The sequence below is a fragment of the Carettochelys insculpta genome, chromosome 22 (genome assembly GCF_033958435.1).
Source record: "Carettochelys insculpta isolate YL-2023 chromosome 22, ASM3395843v1, whole genome shotgun sequence".
Taxonomy (NCBI): Eukaryota; Metazoa; Chordata; order Testudines; family Carettochelyidae; genus Carettochelys; species Carettochelys insculpta.
Window position 1 is genome coordinate 4,548,669 of NC_134158.1, and position 14,638 is coordinate 4,563,306.

General features: G+C 54.6%; 1 protein-coding gene and 1 non-coding gene across 2 annotated transcripts in view; one reads left to right on the forward strand and one right to left on the reverse strand.

Annotated features, from left to right (window-relative positions):
• Nucleotides 1-3,923: 3,923 nt before the first annotated feature.
• The window catches only part of LOC142024631 (uncharacterized), a 72,932-nt gene continuing 62,217 nt past the window's right edge, over nucleotides 3,924-14,638 (reverse strand). Inside the window, 6 exon segments of the mRNA XM_075016772.1 lie at nucleotides 3,924-4,187; nucleotides 4,324-4,916; nucleotides 5,001-5,111; nucleotides 5,282-6,266; nucleotides 6,570-6,683; nucleotides 9,357-9,559. Coding sequence (XP_074872873.1) covers nucleotides 4,072-4,187; nucleotides 4,324-4,916; nucleotides 5,001-5,111; nucleotides 5,282-6,266; nucleotides 6,570-6,683; nucleotides 9,357-9,559 — 2,122 coding nt within the window. The 3' untranslated portion in view covers nucleotides 3,924-4,071.
• On the forward strand, nucleotides 14,040-14,239 carry LOC142025359 (U2 spliceosomal RNA). The gene has a single exon (XR_012648630.1). It is a non-coding gene; the product is annotated as a U2 spliceosomal RNA (small nuclear RNA).

Below are 14,638 nucleotides of genomic sequence, written 5' to 3' on the forward strand. Positions count from 1 at the left end.
CTACACTGTCCCTACTTCGACGTTGAACGTCGAAGTAGGGCGCTATTCCTATCCACTCATGGGGTTAGCGACTTCGACGTCTTGCCGCCTAACGTCGAAGTTAACTTCGAAATAGTGCCCGACGCGTGTAGACGTGACGGGCGCTATTTCGAAGTTACTGCCGCTACTTCGAAGTAGCGTGCACGTGTAGACGCAGCTCACCTCTTGCTCTGGCTGTCCCTAAACCCCCACCAGCCAGAAGCTTGGACTGCAGGGAACGGGTAGCAGGAAGTTGCCCCTGTTCTCTTCATTCCCTGTGACCCCGGGTGGCTGTTTGAATGAGAGCTGAGGTCAGTTTCTGGCTCAGCACCAGGCTTCCTGTGTGACTGTGGCACCGCTCTCACTTCACTGTGCTGCTGTTCAGATTCTTTCAATATGAAGCAGCTGAACAAGGGCGAGTGCAGAATCCCGCACTTCCCTGGGGTTCCTCCAGCCCAGCACCACTGGCTGGGGACCGCCTGGCGAAGGGAGAGGGCTGCAGAAAAGGCCCTGGGGATCACAACGGCTGAGAGCTGCATGTGCAGCAAGAAGGCTCAGGGCGTGTGGGATGACGCTGGGCGGGGCACTGCCAGCAGAGCCAGGGAAGGGATTATTTCTTCATTCCGCACCAGCCAGGGCACAGCTGGAGCTCTGCATCCGGTCACCCTAGTGCTCAAATTCACAGCGCGAGAATATCTGCATCTGATTGTCAGACACACCCAGCAAGTGGCACTAACCCTCACCCCTCGTTTAACAAGTGCTTCACTTACCAGTACTCACTAACACGAGGGGGACACACTTACCACTGTTCACTGTGCGAGTGGACTTCCCCACCCATACGAGCCAGCCCCCGGGGCCCTGGTGTCAGGGCTTTTTCATCCCTCAGGCATAATCGTCCCTGTGGTCCAGGGGAAACAAGCCTTGGCCCTTTAATATCATTACGGGGCAGGTAGACTCTAAAAGGTACATAGGCTGCCAGTTAGCAGCCCCCTGTAACGGTCACTCTGTGTCAGTTGGTTTTACCGGTAACCTGAACTCACAAACATTTCAAAAACCATAGATTTGAAATCCAGGCTCCTCATTGGATACAGGTGAGGCAGCTTCGAGAGGAGGACCTGTTTGAAAGCAGGACCTTCAGAACGTCTGTATGTAAATAGACTCATGAATAATGTATGAGATCAGGGAATATAAGGCAGCGCCGCAGGGCGTTCGGGGCCCTTGGTGCAGAGCTGCCTCTGAGGCGAAGACTTTTTGAAGATCCCCTGAAGCAATTCCTTGTCCGCCCAGCTGAGGCACGAGCTGAATCACTCACTGAAAGAGCAAAGGCGGCAGCTCTGAGGTAAATTGGGCGGGAGACGAACTGGCCTCACCCTTAGGGTGAGGTACTGCGCTCTCGCCCCTTAGCACCCAGAGCCTGTCATCACTGCGGCACCCCCGACCTCGCCGCCGACAAGCAGCTCAAAGGCGGCTTTGGTGGGTGTCGAACTGGCTTCTCCCTGAGGGTGGAGAACTGCGCACACATCAGTTGAAGCCTCGAGCCTGCCACCTTCGCAGCACCTACGCTCTCGCTGCTCGTCGCTTTGATTCTTCTTCACCGGACGTGACCAACGCGCTCGACTAGCCTACGGGACTGGACCCTTACGCCTGATTGGACACGTAAAACCCCCTCTACGCCCCAAGACACTAACTCTAAACCCTAATTCTCCATCAAGTAATTCGGGCTGTGTAGGGGAACTTAACAGACTGTGGCTTAGGTTGCAGTTCTACTGGATTAATTAAGAGCCATAACCCGGAGCTGAATTAATTTGCTCCGAGCTGCGCAGTTGGTTAATAAGCCCATAGTTAAGGCTTTGTTAGTTAACTGTTATTGTTAAGATTTCTTTTTTTCCTCCTAACCTTCCCTCTTTCTCTCTCCCATCCCCACTGGGAAATCCGTCATATATTATCTCAGTTGGGAGGAAACCTTGATAGGCTGGACCTCAAGGTTTCCAATAGGGTGGCTCATCGAGCCGTCCAGAGCAAATAGGGGTAAAAAAAAACTACTTTAGCTTCCCTAGCTCGGAGAAAAACTCACTTCAAACCTCATTCAGTCTCTTTACCGTTTTGTTTGATAAGAGAAGTCTCTCATACACTCCTCCCATGGAATTCTTGTTAATAATTAGCGTAAGTGTTTAGATCATGTATTTTTATACGTTAGTTGTTCATGAATAGTGATACAAGTTTAGTTCATGTGCAGTGTTGGTTCGTTTATGTTTTGGTTAATAAATACAGACATTACATAGTTTATTTTTCCTCTCCTTGTCTCACCCTTGCCTTTAACGAGGGAGCCAGCTCCTGACCTACCGGGAATTAGCTTCTTCCCAGCCTCTCCCCTCTCGTACAACACTGGTCTCTAGGCCCCCTGCCGGAGGTGGGTGGGATTGGCCTGCTGAGGAGCGGAGCGGCCTTTGTCTGTCGGCGCGCTTCTGCCGTCTCTTCTTTGCCCTCGTCTGAGGCCCCGTGGGGATCCGAACAGGACGCTGGTGCGGGGTCAGCGGGGGGTCCATTGCCCGTGATTCTGCCCACACTGACATCTGGCTGGGATGAGGGGAGACCCACAGCCCTGCAGTTGGAGCTGAGCCAGCTGCAAGGTCCCTGACTGGGGCTGGGGAGCCCCACAGCCCGGGGCTGGAGCTGATTGCTTGGGCGAAAACTCACTGGTTCCTGGCAGGAGCTGCTGTTCGGGCCCCGGCCTGGGGAGCAGTGGAGTGGGTGGGCCTGCGTCCCCCTCCCCCACCCTGAGAGAAGTAGCCCCTCTCCTCTCCCAGCCCACACTGCTTCGGTTGTGTGTCTGTTACCGCACCTGTGCCAGGGCAAACCACCGGTGCACTGGCTGTTCTGCTCAGCCCTGCTAAAAGGCAGCTGGGCCTTGCTGACTGCTCAGGGCCAGGGCTCCTACGCTGTGTTGCTCGGTTTAGGGGACTCCCCCAGGCAGCGACCACGACAGCACATCTGCACGTCAGCCGACATTGACAACAGTGAGTGTTGTCAAAGCAAAGAGAGGAACGAACAGAGCAATGATCACGGCCGCTGCCCTGCCCGGGGCGCAAAGGCGACGACCAACACTGCACAGGCAAAGGCGGAGGAACCAGCAACGTTTGCTCATCTCATTTTACAGGAAGTTTTGCATCGTTTCACTTGCCCAGGTGCCTTTTTAATTCCATCTGTTCCCATGGGGATCCGCTCTAGAGTCTCTGAGGGAATGTCTGTCTGTCTGTCGCACTCTGGGCTTGTCCATTGGTCGAGAACTCCTAAATGGTAAGAACCAGGACCACCCACTTTGTCTGCAGCTTTCTCTTCTTGTAACTCAGAGCCAGGCTGGGGTGTGGGTGTGCCAGGGATTGGATGGGCTGCACCGGGATGGCTTCTCAGGGGCCACACAGAAAAGAGACGACCACCACATGAGAAAGGGGTTGGCTGGGGATACCCCCTCTCCCCCACCCAGGACTATCCCAGCCGTGAGCATCCCACCCCCAGGTGCCCTTGGGAACAGCTGCAGCTGCCTCCCCCCTAAGTTCATACAGGGACACAGCTGGCTGTTCCCCTCCATCAGGGAGTGAGGAGAAAGTGCACATTTGCTGCATTCCTCTCCGGCTGGGCAGTGCAGAGGACCGATGACCCCGGCCCTGCCCCAGGCGAGGGACATACGCCGCTCCCCTGGGTGTACCTGCTGGAGCTGCAGCAGCCAAGCAGAAGTGCTTCTCACCTGGGCCCAAAGCTGCTGCGGTGAAAGGGGGTAGGACAATGGTCTCTCCCCAGAGTCCCCATGCACTGACCCCTCCTCTCCAGACACACCCGAGAGCAACAACTCAAGTGAAGCATTTTCACTTTATTTAATTAAAAAAAAAAAAGACACCAAAAATTAATCAAGTTCAGGTCCTGAACAAACTCCAGTGTGTCAAGGTCTTTTATAAAGGAGCAGGGGTTAATGTAGGGAACAACTCGACTTTATTTTAGTTACTTGAATGGCTCCGTAACACCACACCCTTGAGGAATGAGAAGCCGTGTGGTAGTTCATGGGGTTCTCACTGACTTTTTGCCCAGTGGCCCAGCTTCAAAAATAGCAACAAAGAGAGAGTTACCGGATTTCCCTCCTGTGTGAATTCTCTGACGATCAATAATGTCCGAGCAGCCACTAGAGGTTACCCACGTCAGTGCAGTCCTTGGGTTATTCTCTTGTGTGAACTCTCTGACGAATGACAATGTGCAAATGTTCCCGCACAGACAAAACAGCTGAAAGGTTCCTCTGATCTGTAAGATTTTAGTGCTGACAAAAGCTTTTCCCACAGTCAGATCAGCTGAAAGGTTTCTCTCCAGTGTGGGTTCTCTGATGACGAATAAGCCTGGAGCCCTGAGAACAGCTTTTCCCACAGGTGGAGCAGGTGAAGGGTTTCTCTCCTGTGTGGGTTCTCTGATGTACAACAAGGAGGGAACTCCAACTGAAGCTTTTCTGGCAGTAAGAGCAGTCAAAGGGTCTCTCTCCTGTGTGGCTTCTCCTTTGTAAATCAAGGCTTGACCTCTGTATGAACCTTTTCCCACAGTCAGAGCAGTGGAAGGGTGTCTCTCCAGTATGGGTTATCTGATGATAAGTAAGACTTAAGCGCTGACAAAAGCTTTTCCCACAGTCAGAGCAGTGGAAGGGTTTCTCTCTTGTGTGGATTCTCCGATGAGTAAAAAGGCATGACCTCTGTCTGAACCTTTTCCCACAGTCAGAGCAGCTATAAGGTCTCTCTCCTGTGTGCATTCTGCAGTGACTTTTAAGACCTGAGGAGCATGAGAAGCTTTTCCCACAGTCAGAGCATTGGAAGGGTTTCTCTCCTGTGTGGATTCTCTGATGAGCAACAAGCTGTGATCTGCATCTGTACTTTTTCTCACAGTCAGGGCAGTTATAAGGTTTCTCTCCTGTGTGGATTCTGCAATGACTTTTAAGGCTTGAGTGCCACAAGAAGCTTTTGCCACAGTCAGAGCAGTGGAAGGGTTTGTCCCCGGTGTGGGTTTTCTGACGATTAACAGCATATGAGCGTTGACTGAAGCTTTTCCCGCAATCAGAGCAGAGAAAGGGTTTTTCCCAGGTATAGATTCTCATGATGATGATCAAGGCCAGAAACGTCACTAAACCTTCTCCTGGACTCAAAGCAGCTAAAAGGGTTTCTCTCCTGTGTGGATTTTCTGATGTTTAACAAGGTATTCACTCCTGCTGAAGCTTTTCCCACAGGCAGTGCAGTGATAGGGTTTCTCTCCTCTGTGAATTACCTGATGAGTGAGAAGGGTTGAGTGTCGCCGAAAGCTTTTCCCACACTCAGAGCAGTGGAAGGGTTTCTCTCCTGTGTGGATTCTCTGATGAGCAATAAGACTTGAGCTCTGACGAAAACTTTTCCCACAATGAGAGCAGTTAAAGGGTTTCTCTCCTGTGTGGATTCTCTGATGAGCAACAAGTTTTGGCCTCCGACAGAAGCTTTTCCCACACTCAGAGCAGTTGAAGGGTTTCTCTCCTGTGTGGATTCTCCTATGTGTAACAAGGTTTGACCTATGTGTGAACCTTTTCCCACAGTCAGAGCAGTTATAAGGTTTCTCTCCTGTGTGCACTCTGCAATGACTTTTAAGATTTGAGGAGCACGAGAAGCTTTTCCCACAGTCAGAGCAGTGGAAGGGTTTCTCTCCAGTGTGGAGTCTCCTATGTATAAGACGGTTTGACCTGTCTCTGAACCTTTTCCCACACTCAGAGCAGTTATAAGGTCTCTCTCCTGTGTGGGTGCTGCAATGACTTTTAAGACTTGAGGAGCATGAGAAGCGTTTCCCACAGTCAGAGCAGTGGAAGGGTTTCTCTCCAGTGTGGGTTCTCTGGTGATAAATAAGACCTGAGCGCAGCTGGAAGCTTCTCCCAGAGTCAGGGCAGATATTGGGCTTCTCTCGTGTACGGATGGTACAATGACTGTTAAGACTGAAGCTTTTCCCACAGCTTTTCTGTTGTTCGCTCTCTTTAGTGTTTTTCACGCTTCTGCTTCCATGGCTGGAGTTATCCTGCCCCTCCCCTGCCTGGTTTCCCTGCTGTCTTTCTGGGCTACACTGACTCTCACAGGTGTCTCTGTGCTCAGGACTCGGAGAAACACGACCTTCAGAGCTTCCCAGGAACATCCCACAGGAGGCCACTTGCTCTGGTTCTTCCAGCTGAAGATTCTCCTCATCATTCGTGAGCAGCATCACCTCACCTGCTGGGACACAGAGAGAACCAGACAGTGTCACTCTCTGTGCTGAGCTGAAAGGAAAACTCAGAAAGGGAACAGAAAAGGGGGAACGCAGCCAACAGCTGATGGAAAGATTGAAATAACATGAGCTGAGTTGCTCCTCCTTCCTCACAACCCTTCCCCACAGGAGGGACCCCAGCCCTGCCCCCACCCTCTGGCAAAGGCTGATGACAGGCTGAAGGGTCAGTCCATCTGGATGAAAAGGCCCAAGTGACATCTAGGAGGACATGGAAATCGGTTTCGGAGTCTCTTTAGCTCACTGCTCACCTGTGTGGGGGTCGCTGATGATCTCCCCTTTCCCAGCGCCCTGGAGATCTGGGACCCCCAGCGCCTCCCCTCGCTCCACCCAGGAGATCACATCAGCTTTGGGAACTGGAAATCCTGCTTGGGGAGCAATTAACCAAGTGCTGATCTTGTTCAGGAAGGTCCAGGCCATTACTTCTTCCAGTCCCAGGATCTGAGCCGCCCACCCAGAGAGGCTCCTTCCCCACCTGGCACAGGCCGGGCTCTGGATGGTACAAGATCCCATGTCACACTCACCTGGGGTACAGGTGGCTCACCCCTGCCTCGGGAATGGCCCAGCTCATTCCTGGGGGAGCCAAGTGCTCTGCTGCCCTCTCTAGGGTACAACTCAGCCTCCCTCTTGACCTGTTCCAACCCCCCCATCCCAGGGCAGGACAGGACCACTCAGCTCAAACAAGACACTCGATTTGGTGTTGTTTTTGTGGATAAAACTAACACAGCTACGCCCAATGCCTGGCACCAGGCAGGCACTGAACTTAGCCACGTGGAGTGGGAATCCACCATACCCATGAAAAAACCTGCACAGATACAGACACCATCTTCCTCGCCAAGTGCAAATGGATGGACGTCCCATCCAACGGACTGAAGGTGAAACACTCACTGCAACCGACACACTGCAGGGACTGTGTCGAGAGATTGGTCACACACTCCCACAGACCTGAGGAACCACCTGTTCAGCTTCCTGTGCAGCAAACAGGGAAACATCACAAGGAGCTCTCAAGTCCGGAGCTTCTCCTTAAAAACAGCCTCCCACACAAACGTCCACGTGGCTGGACTTTACTGAAAGCAGACAGGAGAGTTACAACGCCCACTGCTCTTCTCCACAGGACTGTAAACTCTCTCACCTCCGACTTGCCGCATGGGGCCACAGTAGTGGTACCCGTAACTCACCCGGCCATATTGTCAATCTATCCAACCACACACACAGCCTGGCAGAGGAGTCTGTCCTACCTCAGGGACTCTCTTTGTGCCCCACCACCCCCACAAACATGACACAGTTCTGTGGGGATCTGGAACCCTGCCCCAGTTTTGCCAGGAATACTTTCAACAAGACTCTGAACAGCCCTACAGGCACCGTCACACCTAGAGTAGAAGAAGAAGAATTCTGCATGGAATCCTTCCTGGCAATCAAAACGAGAGACTGGGTCTATACCTAGAGCGCTTCCGCTTCTGTGCACAGGCAGAAATTGTGGCAAAGTGACATCGCTTGTCCCAGGACCTCAGCCTTGCCGAATGCAGTGTTACCCACAGCCTCAGAAACAGCTCTGGCGTTGTCATCCAAGAGGCTGGCAAAGGAGCTGCTGTTGTCATCATGAATAGGTCAGACCATGAAAAGGAGACCCCCAGGCAGCTCTCCAATACCACCTTCTACAGGCTACTGTCCTCTGATCCCACTGAGCAGCACACACAGAAACTGCACCGTCTGCTCAAGACACTCCTGACAAAAGCGCAGGAACACATCTGCACAGACACATCCCTAGACCCCCAAGACTCATAAATCTAGACATTCTGGAGGTACCATCAGCTCAGGCATTGGCACACTCATTGCAGCCTTGTCCAGCTATGGGGACTCTCGACTCAAGCCGTATGTTACCAGCACTCCGAGCTATCTCTGAAACACCACTGACTTCCTCAGGAAACTGCTATGCACTGGTGATCTTCCTGAAACCACCATGCTGGCCTCCATGGATGTCGCGATCCCTAATACAAAAAAACCCACGTGAAGATGGACTTCAAGCCGTTTGGAACAGTATCCCTGATGATGCCACAGCACAAGTGGTGGTGGAGCTTTGTGACTTTGTCCTCACCCACAAGTACTTCAGATTTGAGGACAATTTATACCTTCAAATCAGTGGCACTGCAATGGGCACCCGCATGGCCCCACACTGTGCCAACATGTTTATGGCTGACCTGGAACAACTTCCTCAGCTCTCCACCCCTGGCGTCCCTCCTCCACTTGAGCTACACTGATGACATCATCACCATCATCATCTGGACCCACGCGAAAGAGGCTCTTGAAGAGTTCACAGTGATTTCAACAGTTTCCACACCACCATCAACCTCAGCCTGGAACCGTCCACACAAGAGATCCACTTCCTGGACACTCCTGCGCACATAAGTGATGGTCAGATAAACACAACCCTATACGAGAAACCCAAGGACCGCTGTGCTACCTCCATGCCTCCAGCTCCCATCCAGGGCACAGCACACGATCCATTGTTTACAGCCAAGCACTAAAGGTACAACCACGTTTGCTCCAATCCCTCAGACAGAGACAAACACCTTCAAGACCTTTACCAGGCTCTCCCGAAACTACAATACACACCTAAGGAAGTGAAGAAACAGATTGACAGAGCCAGACATGTACCCAGAAGCCACCTGCTACAAGACAGGCCCAGCAAAGAAAACAACAGAACACCACTGGCCATCAGCTACAGCCCCCAACTAAAGGCTCTCTCGTGCAACATCCATGACCTACAACCCATCCTGGACAATGATCCCTCACTCTCAAAGACCTTGGGAGGCAGGGCTGTTCTTGCCTGCGGCCAGCCTGCCAACCTTAAACAAATTCTCACCTGCAAGTATAGACCACAACACTGTAAATCACAAACCAAACCTTTCGACAAACCTCAGTGCCAACTCCACCCACCAATGACACCACCACACGTGTCCCCTGACACTGGGGACAGGGAGGGACCCTGAACCAAAGCCAACCCAGCCTGTGACACCCCCGGGGACAGGACTCCTCACCCAGCCAGTGCACGGTCTGGTAATTCTCCTGCATCACCTCCCTGTAGAGGGCTCTCTGCCCCGGGGCCAGCAGCCCCCATTCCTCCTGGGAGAAACACACAGACACATCCTCCAAGGTCACCGGCTCCGCCACCACCGCCATCTCCTTGCTCTGTCTCTGCAGGTCCGGGGCTGCTCTGGAGCCAGACATGGGGGCTCTGCACCTGGTAGGGGAAAAGGGCAATGGAGACACTTGAGACCGGGTCGGAAGCCGCTCCGTATCCCCCAGCTCCCGACGCTCGCTCCCTGGGGCAGACGTGCTGCACACGGACATTTGAGGAAACGCTCGAGTCTCACAGAACCATCTCGCACAAGTCAGATCCTAAATCCGTCCTCGTTTCTCTCCGGACACGGCCTGAGCTCCAGCACTGCTGCGCACTGGAGTGTGTCCCACGGAAACGTCACGTGGTTAGTGACACCCCACGGGGACAAGCCCGGAAGAAGGGAGCAGCTGAAGGGACAATGAGGGTCACTGAACTGCACCACGGGGGTGCACAGGCACCGTGCGACGAGCGTCCGGCCCCACTGGGGAACCGGGGGGGGGGGCACAAGCCCACCCAGAGCTCTCGGATCCCCTGCGGGAGTGGGTTGCAATGGGCTCAGGACCCCAAATCACTGAGAGGGGAGAACAGAGAAAAAAACCAGGGGGGTGCAGAGGCCCTGGGGCGAAAACAAGGGAGCTGGGGGAGAACCGAGCAGAGAGCCCCCAGCACCCACTGGTCCCTGCGGGGTGCAGAGCCCGCGGGCGCCGCCCAGAGACTCCGCCTGGAGGAGCGAGTGGAGCCAGGAGCGAAAACCGGCCCCGGGTCACAGCCCCCCCGGACGCCCCAACCCCCCTCCCTTCCCCTCCCCGGGCGCCCCGGAGCCGGGCGGGGGCGAGTGCGGGGCGCTGGGGCGGCGCCTCTTTGCTCCCCGCGGGGCCCAGCGCCAAGAGCCGCCCGCAGCACGAGGCGAACCAGGCGCCGCTGCGGGGGCCGCGCGGGAGGCCGGACGAGGCGCAGCGGCCGGGACCACTGGGAGGGGCTGGGGCGGGGGCCCCGCACGGAGCGTCCGAGACACAAGCGGGTGGGGGCGGAGTCACTTCCCTTCCCAGCCCGGCCGGGCCCCCCCCTTCACCTGGCAGCGGCTCCCTGGGGGGGAGAGGGGCAATAGCACGTTACCCGGCGCAGCGGAAGGAGAAAAGTGGCTCCAAGGAAGTGACGACAAGGAAGGAGGAGCTGTGGGGAAAGAGGAAGTGACGACAGAGGAGCGGGACACAGTCGGTGGAAGAGAGGCCAGTGAGGTTAACGACAGAGGGGATCTGACGGGTGGGGGAGGGGGAGTGACGCTGGCGGTACCTGACGAGGGGGAGGAACGGGAAGCGGGCGGGTCCTGTCAGGCTGTTCGCTCACCCCGCCGCCGGGTGGGGCTGTGCGGATCCCCCAGTGACGTGCTCGGCTGTGAGCCTCGGCGCCGGGTGCCAATCACCGTCTCGTGCCCCCTGCGCTCCAGGAGCTGCCTTCTGCTGGGGGAGGGAAGTGACGCATCGGGAGGCGGGAGCGGAGAGGGGAAGTGACGCAGGGGGGAGGGGGCGGCCTGCGGTGGGGGCACATGTGGGGGGGTTTCTGCCACTCACAGGCTGTGCGGGTGAAACTGTCCGCAGCAGGCGGCTGCCCCCGGCCTGGCTCTGCGCCTGCGCAGCGGGAGACGGATCAGTGGCCGCTCGTAGCTCCAGCCACATCCATCCCCCGCACCGCGGGCTGCGTCAGGGGCGAGCAGCAGCCCAGGGGGGAGGGGTCCCTGCATCGAACCTGCCAAGGGCTCGTCCTGTGTGTCCCGCCTCTTCCCGGCCCCCGCTCCCATTGGCCGAGCTGCCTGTCAGCCCTGCCCCCCCCGCTCCCATTGGCCGAGCTGCCCGGCCCGAGCTCTGCGCCCGGCTCCGCACTGGCCTCCCGCCGCGCATCGCTGTTGCTCTGAGTCATCCCCGCCCTTCACCCCGCCCCGCCCCGCCCCAGCGCTGCGCGCAGCCCCCGCTGTGCTCCCCACAGCCCCAGAGGGGAACGAGTCTGTGCTGGCCCCGCCCCTCGCCCCGGCCCCGCCCCGCCCCCTCGCCCCGTCTGTCCGGCCCCCAGCGGCTCGTCCCGGCCCGTGTCTGTGGTTTCCCCGCGGGAGTTTGTTCTGTGCCCCACGTGGTCCCCAGGCGGGCAGATTTCCTGGGCTGGGTCAGTTCTCCTCCGGGCCCCTCCCTCCCTCCCGCCCCCAGCCCGGATTGCCCGTGTCAGGGGCGGCTCTTCTCTCCGCCCGCCCGCAGCCGGGGGCGCTGTCACCGGGCACCGCTTGGGGGCGTCTTGTGCCCCGACCCTCGCAGCGGCCCCGACTTGTCCCTGTCCCAGTGCGGAGACCCCCGTGTGTGAAACCCCCTTTTCAGTTCCCAGCCCCTGTCCGTCCCTGACACACACCCGCGTCCTGCAGCGCTGGGAAGAGTCACACGTGTGGGGGGTGCGGCGGCAGGAACGCAACGCTGCTGCAGGCTGGGAGGGGTGTGTCTGCCAGAGCTCATCTGCATGGGAATGCAAAGGGCGCGTGTGTGACACCTGCCAGGCAAAGCCTCGTGGGGAGCGAGTCAGCCCTGAGATCTGCTCCCTTGTAAACACCTCGTTGTAAAACCACAATTTATGCTGACACTCAGCGTGGGAGCTGTGAGACCTCCCCAAGGCTCTGGGTTGCTGTGGGGGACAGGGCAGTCGCCATCGCTGCGTCAGACATTGATTGCACAGGGCTCCCTCCTTCAAAGCATTGTGAAGAGGAAGGGGGAGGGGTGCTGGCTGGGTGAGCTCTTTGGAATTCCCCCCGTCTGTGTTTTGGTCCTATAGCTATAGGTTTGTCTGGACTAGTTTTCTCTACATGTTGAAAGGTGGAGCTGGATGCTAGGATGTCCATGAAACCCCACTCTGGAGGTATTAATAGCTGAAGTTACAGAATAGCAGCTGACTCTACACAGAGCTGAAATCACAGGGTTCTGCCTCAGGGCAATCTGCAGCAGTGTGATTGGTAAGGGAGCAATGACTGGCAGGTGGCCAGTAGGACCGGCAGTGGATGAACATGGTGACTGACAGAAAGAAGGCAGGAGAGGTGGTGCATGATGGGGGGCTGCTGGAAGGAGCAGCGGGCGGCTGGAAGGAGGAGCAATCAGCTGTGGGCTCTGGGTCCAGGACTGCACCGTGGGAGGTACATCCTGTAACTGTGTGTGGGGGAAAGGGCCAAGAGCCCCAGCGAGAGACTTGGTTCAATAGCATACGGGGGTGGGATCTTGTTTTAGACATCCGGCATCTGTCACTGTAACCGTGGGGTGGGTTTTGGTCATTAAATAAGCGGTTTCTGTCTTAGACTCTGTGCTTGTGGGGGGGGGAAGAACCTCCTTACAAGCACCCAGCAAGTGGGGTGAAATTATCCCAGGCTACTGGGTGGGGGCTGGAGCCGGTTGGTTGTATCCTTGACAGGAAACCCCCCAGGAGCTGAACCCGGCCATTCTGGCAGGCACCTGGCATAACAGAAGGGTTACATAAGTGGGGGCTCATTTGGGATGTCTTTTGCTGGGTAGTAGCCCTCACAAGCACATATATATAACATGGTAAGAAGCCCAGTTCTGTTGTTGCAGGATAAGTTAGAGTTTATGCCGTGGCTGGCCGTGTGCTAGAAGACTGGTGTGAGGAGTTGAGTATCTATCCTCAGAACTGTATATTAGAATTGGGGATACCTGAGGGTACAGAAGATGGCCCAATCGAGGCCCTTCTAACAAAAGCCATTGATTCTCTAACGAGGTGTCACATACGGGGGCATAGACCTCAAGTAGAGGACAAAGCCTCTGTGGTGCTGTGTGAACTGCCAGTGGCTGTGGACTCTTTGCAGATCCCAAGTGAGAGAAAGACTCCCATTGGCACACTGAAAGTTGTGATCAGCAAGGCCTTTGCAAGGGGCCCTGCCTCACGTGGGGGGGTTGAGGAGAAGATGATCGCCTTCTTGGCACAGGAAGGAAAGACTATGGCAGACGTGTTGAGTTTACTGAGTGCCAAACCATGGGCCCCTGGCTCTTCAATGGCTCTACGGTGTCAGCGCGCTGCAGCCAGGGGGCGGGCTGCATGCAGATTAGGTGTTTTAATTAGGTGTTTCTAGTTTTAAAGCTGAATTATGAGGTGAGAGAGGTTTTGCTTTGAGCAGCTAGAAAGGAGCTGCAGGATGAAGAAAGTAGGTGTACTTGCCAATCTGTGAAAATCTTGTTGCAGTACTCACATGTGATCCATTGGGCTGAGTCATTGTGACGTTTAAAAGTGTCCAGATGGGTGGGCTGTGTAAAACTTACAGAATTGTGTTGTTTTTTGGTCTTTTGTGGGTTAAGATCAAGTGTACTGTTGCCCTTGAGCCAAAAGCCAATATCTTATATTGTCTGTTAGTTGTAAAGTATTTTCCTCTTTTTCTTCTCAGGGTAGGGATTGGTTAAAAGGCTGATATTTTATTTTATCTGTTATTTATAACTGTGGTTTTTTTTGTCTATCTGAGACTAGATGGGTTTCCTGTGTAGGTACTTAAATACTGTTTACTGTATGTTATGCTCCATAACCCGTTCTGGTTTCTCAGATGATATATTCTTATGTATGTTAATTTGTTATGCTCCTTGCTGTATTTGCAACATTACTTCAATAAAACTCATTTAATCTGTTCTTATCAGTTTAATATTTGATATGTTCTTTTTCTGAGAACTATCTATCAAATGGATTTTTGGAACAGGGAGTTGGACTAGGAGCTTGCTCTGTTTATTCCAAGCATCAGCCCGGTATTGCAGTATTTCAAGGAATGGTACATTTCCCTTTGGGAAAACTAATATTGTTAGAAAAATAGATTTTTAACTTCTAAGGTATATCTGTACTACGGAAAAACTTCAAAAGAGCGATTTAATTGGTCATTTAGAAGTTTACTAACGAAGTACATATTCGGTGTCTCATTAGCCTGCCGGGAGCTGTAGCACTTTGACATTGCCACAGCTGGCTCCTCCAGATAGAGCTTCTTTTTGAAAGGACCCAAGCTGCTTCAAAGTCCCCTTTGAAATAGCCGGGGTCCTTTTGAAAAGGAGCTCTGTCTGGATGAACCGTACCAATTTTGAAGTGCTGCCGCTCCCTGCATGCTAATGAGGCGTTGAATATGTTTTTCAGCACTTCATTAGTAAACTTTGAAAGTGCCATTTCCATGGCCATTTGGAAGTTTTTGGC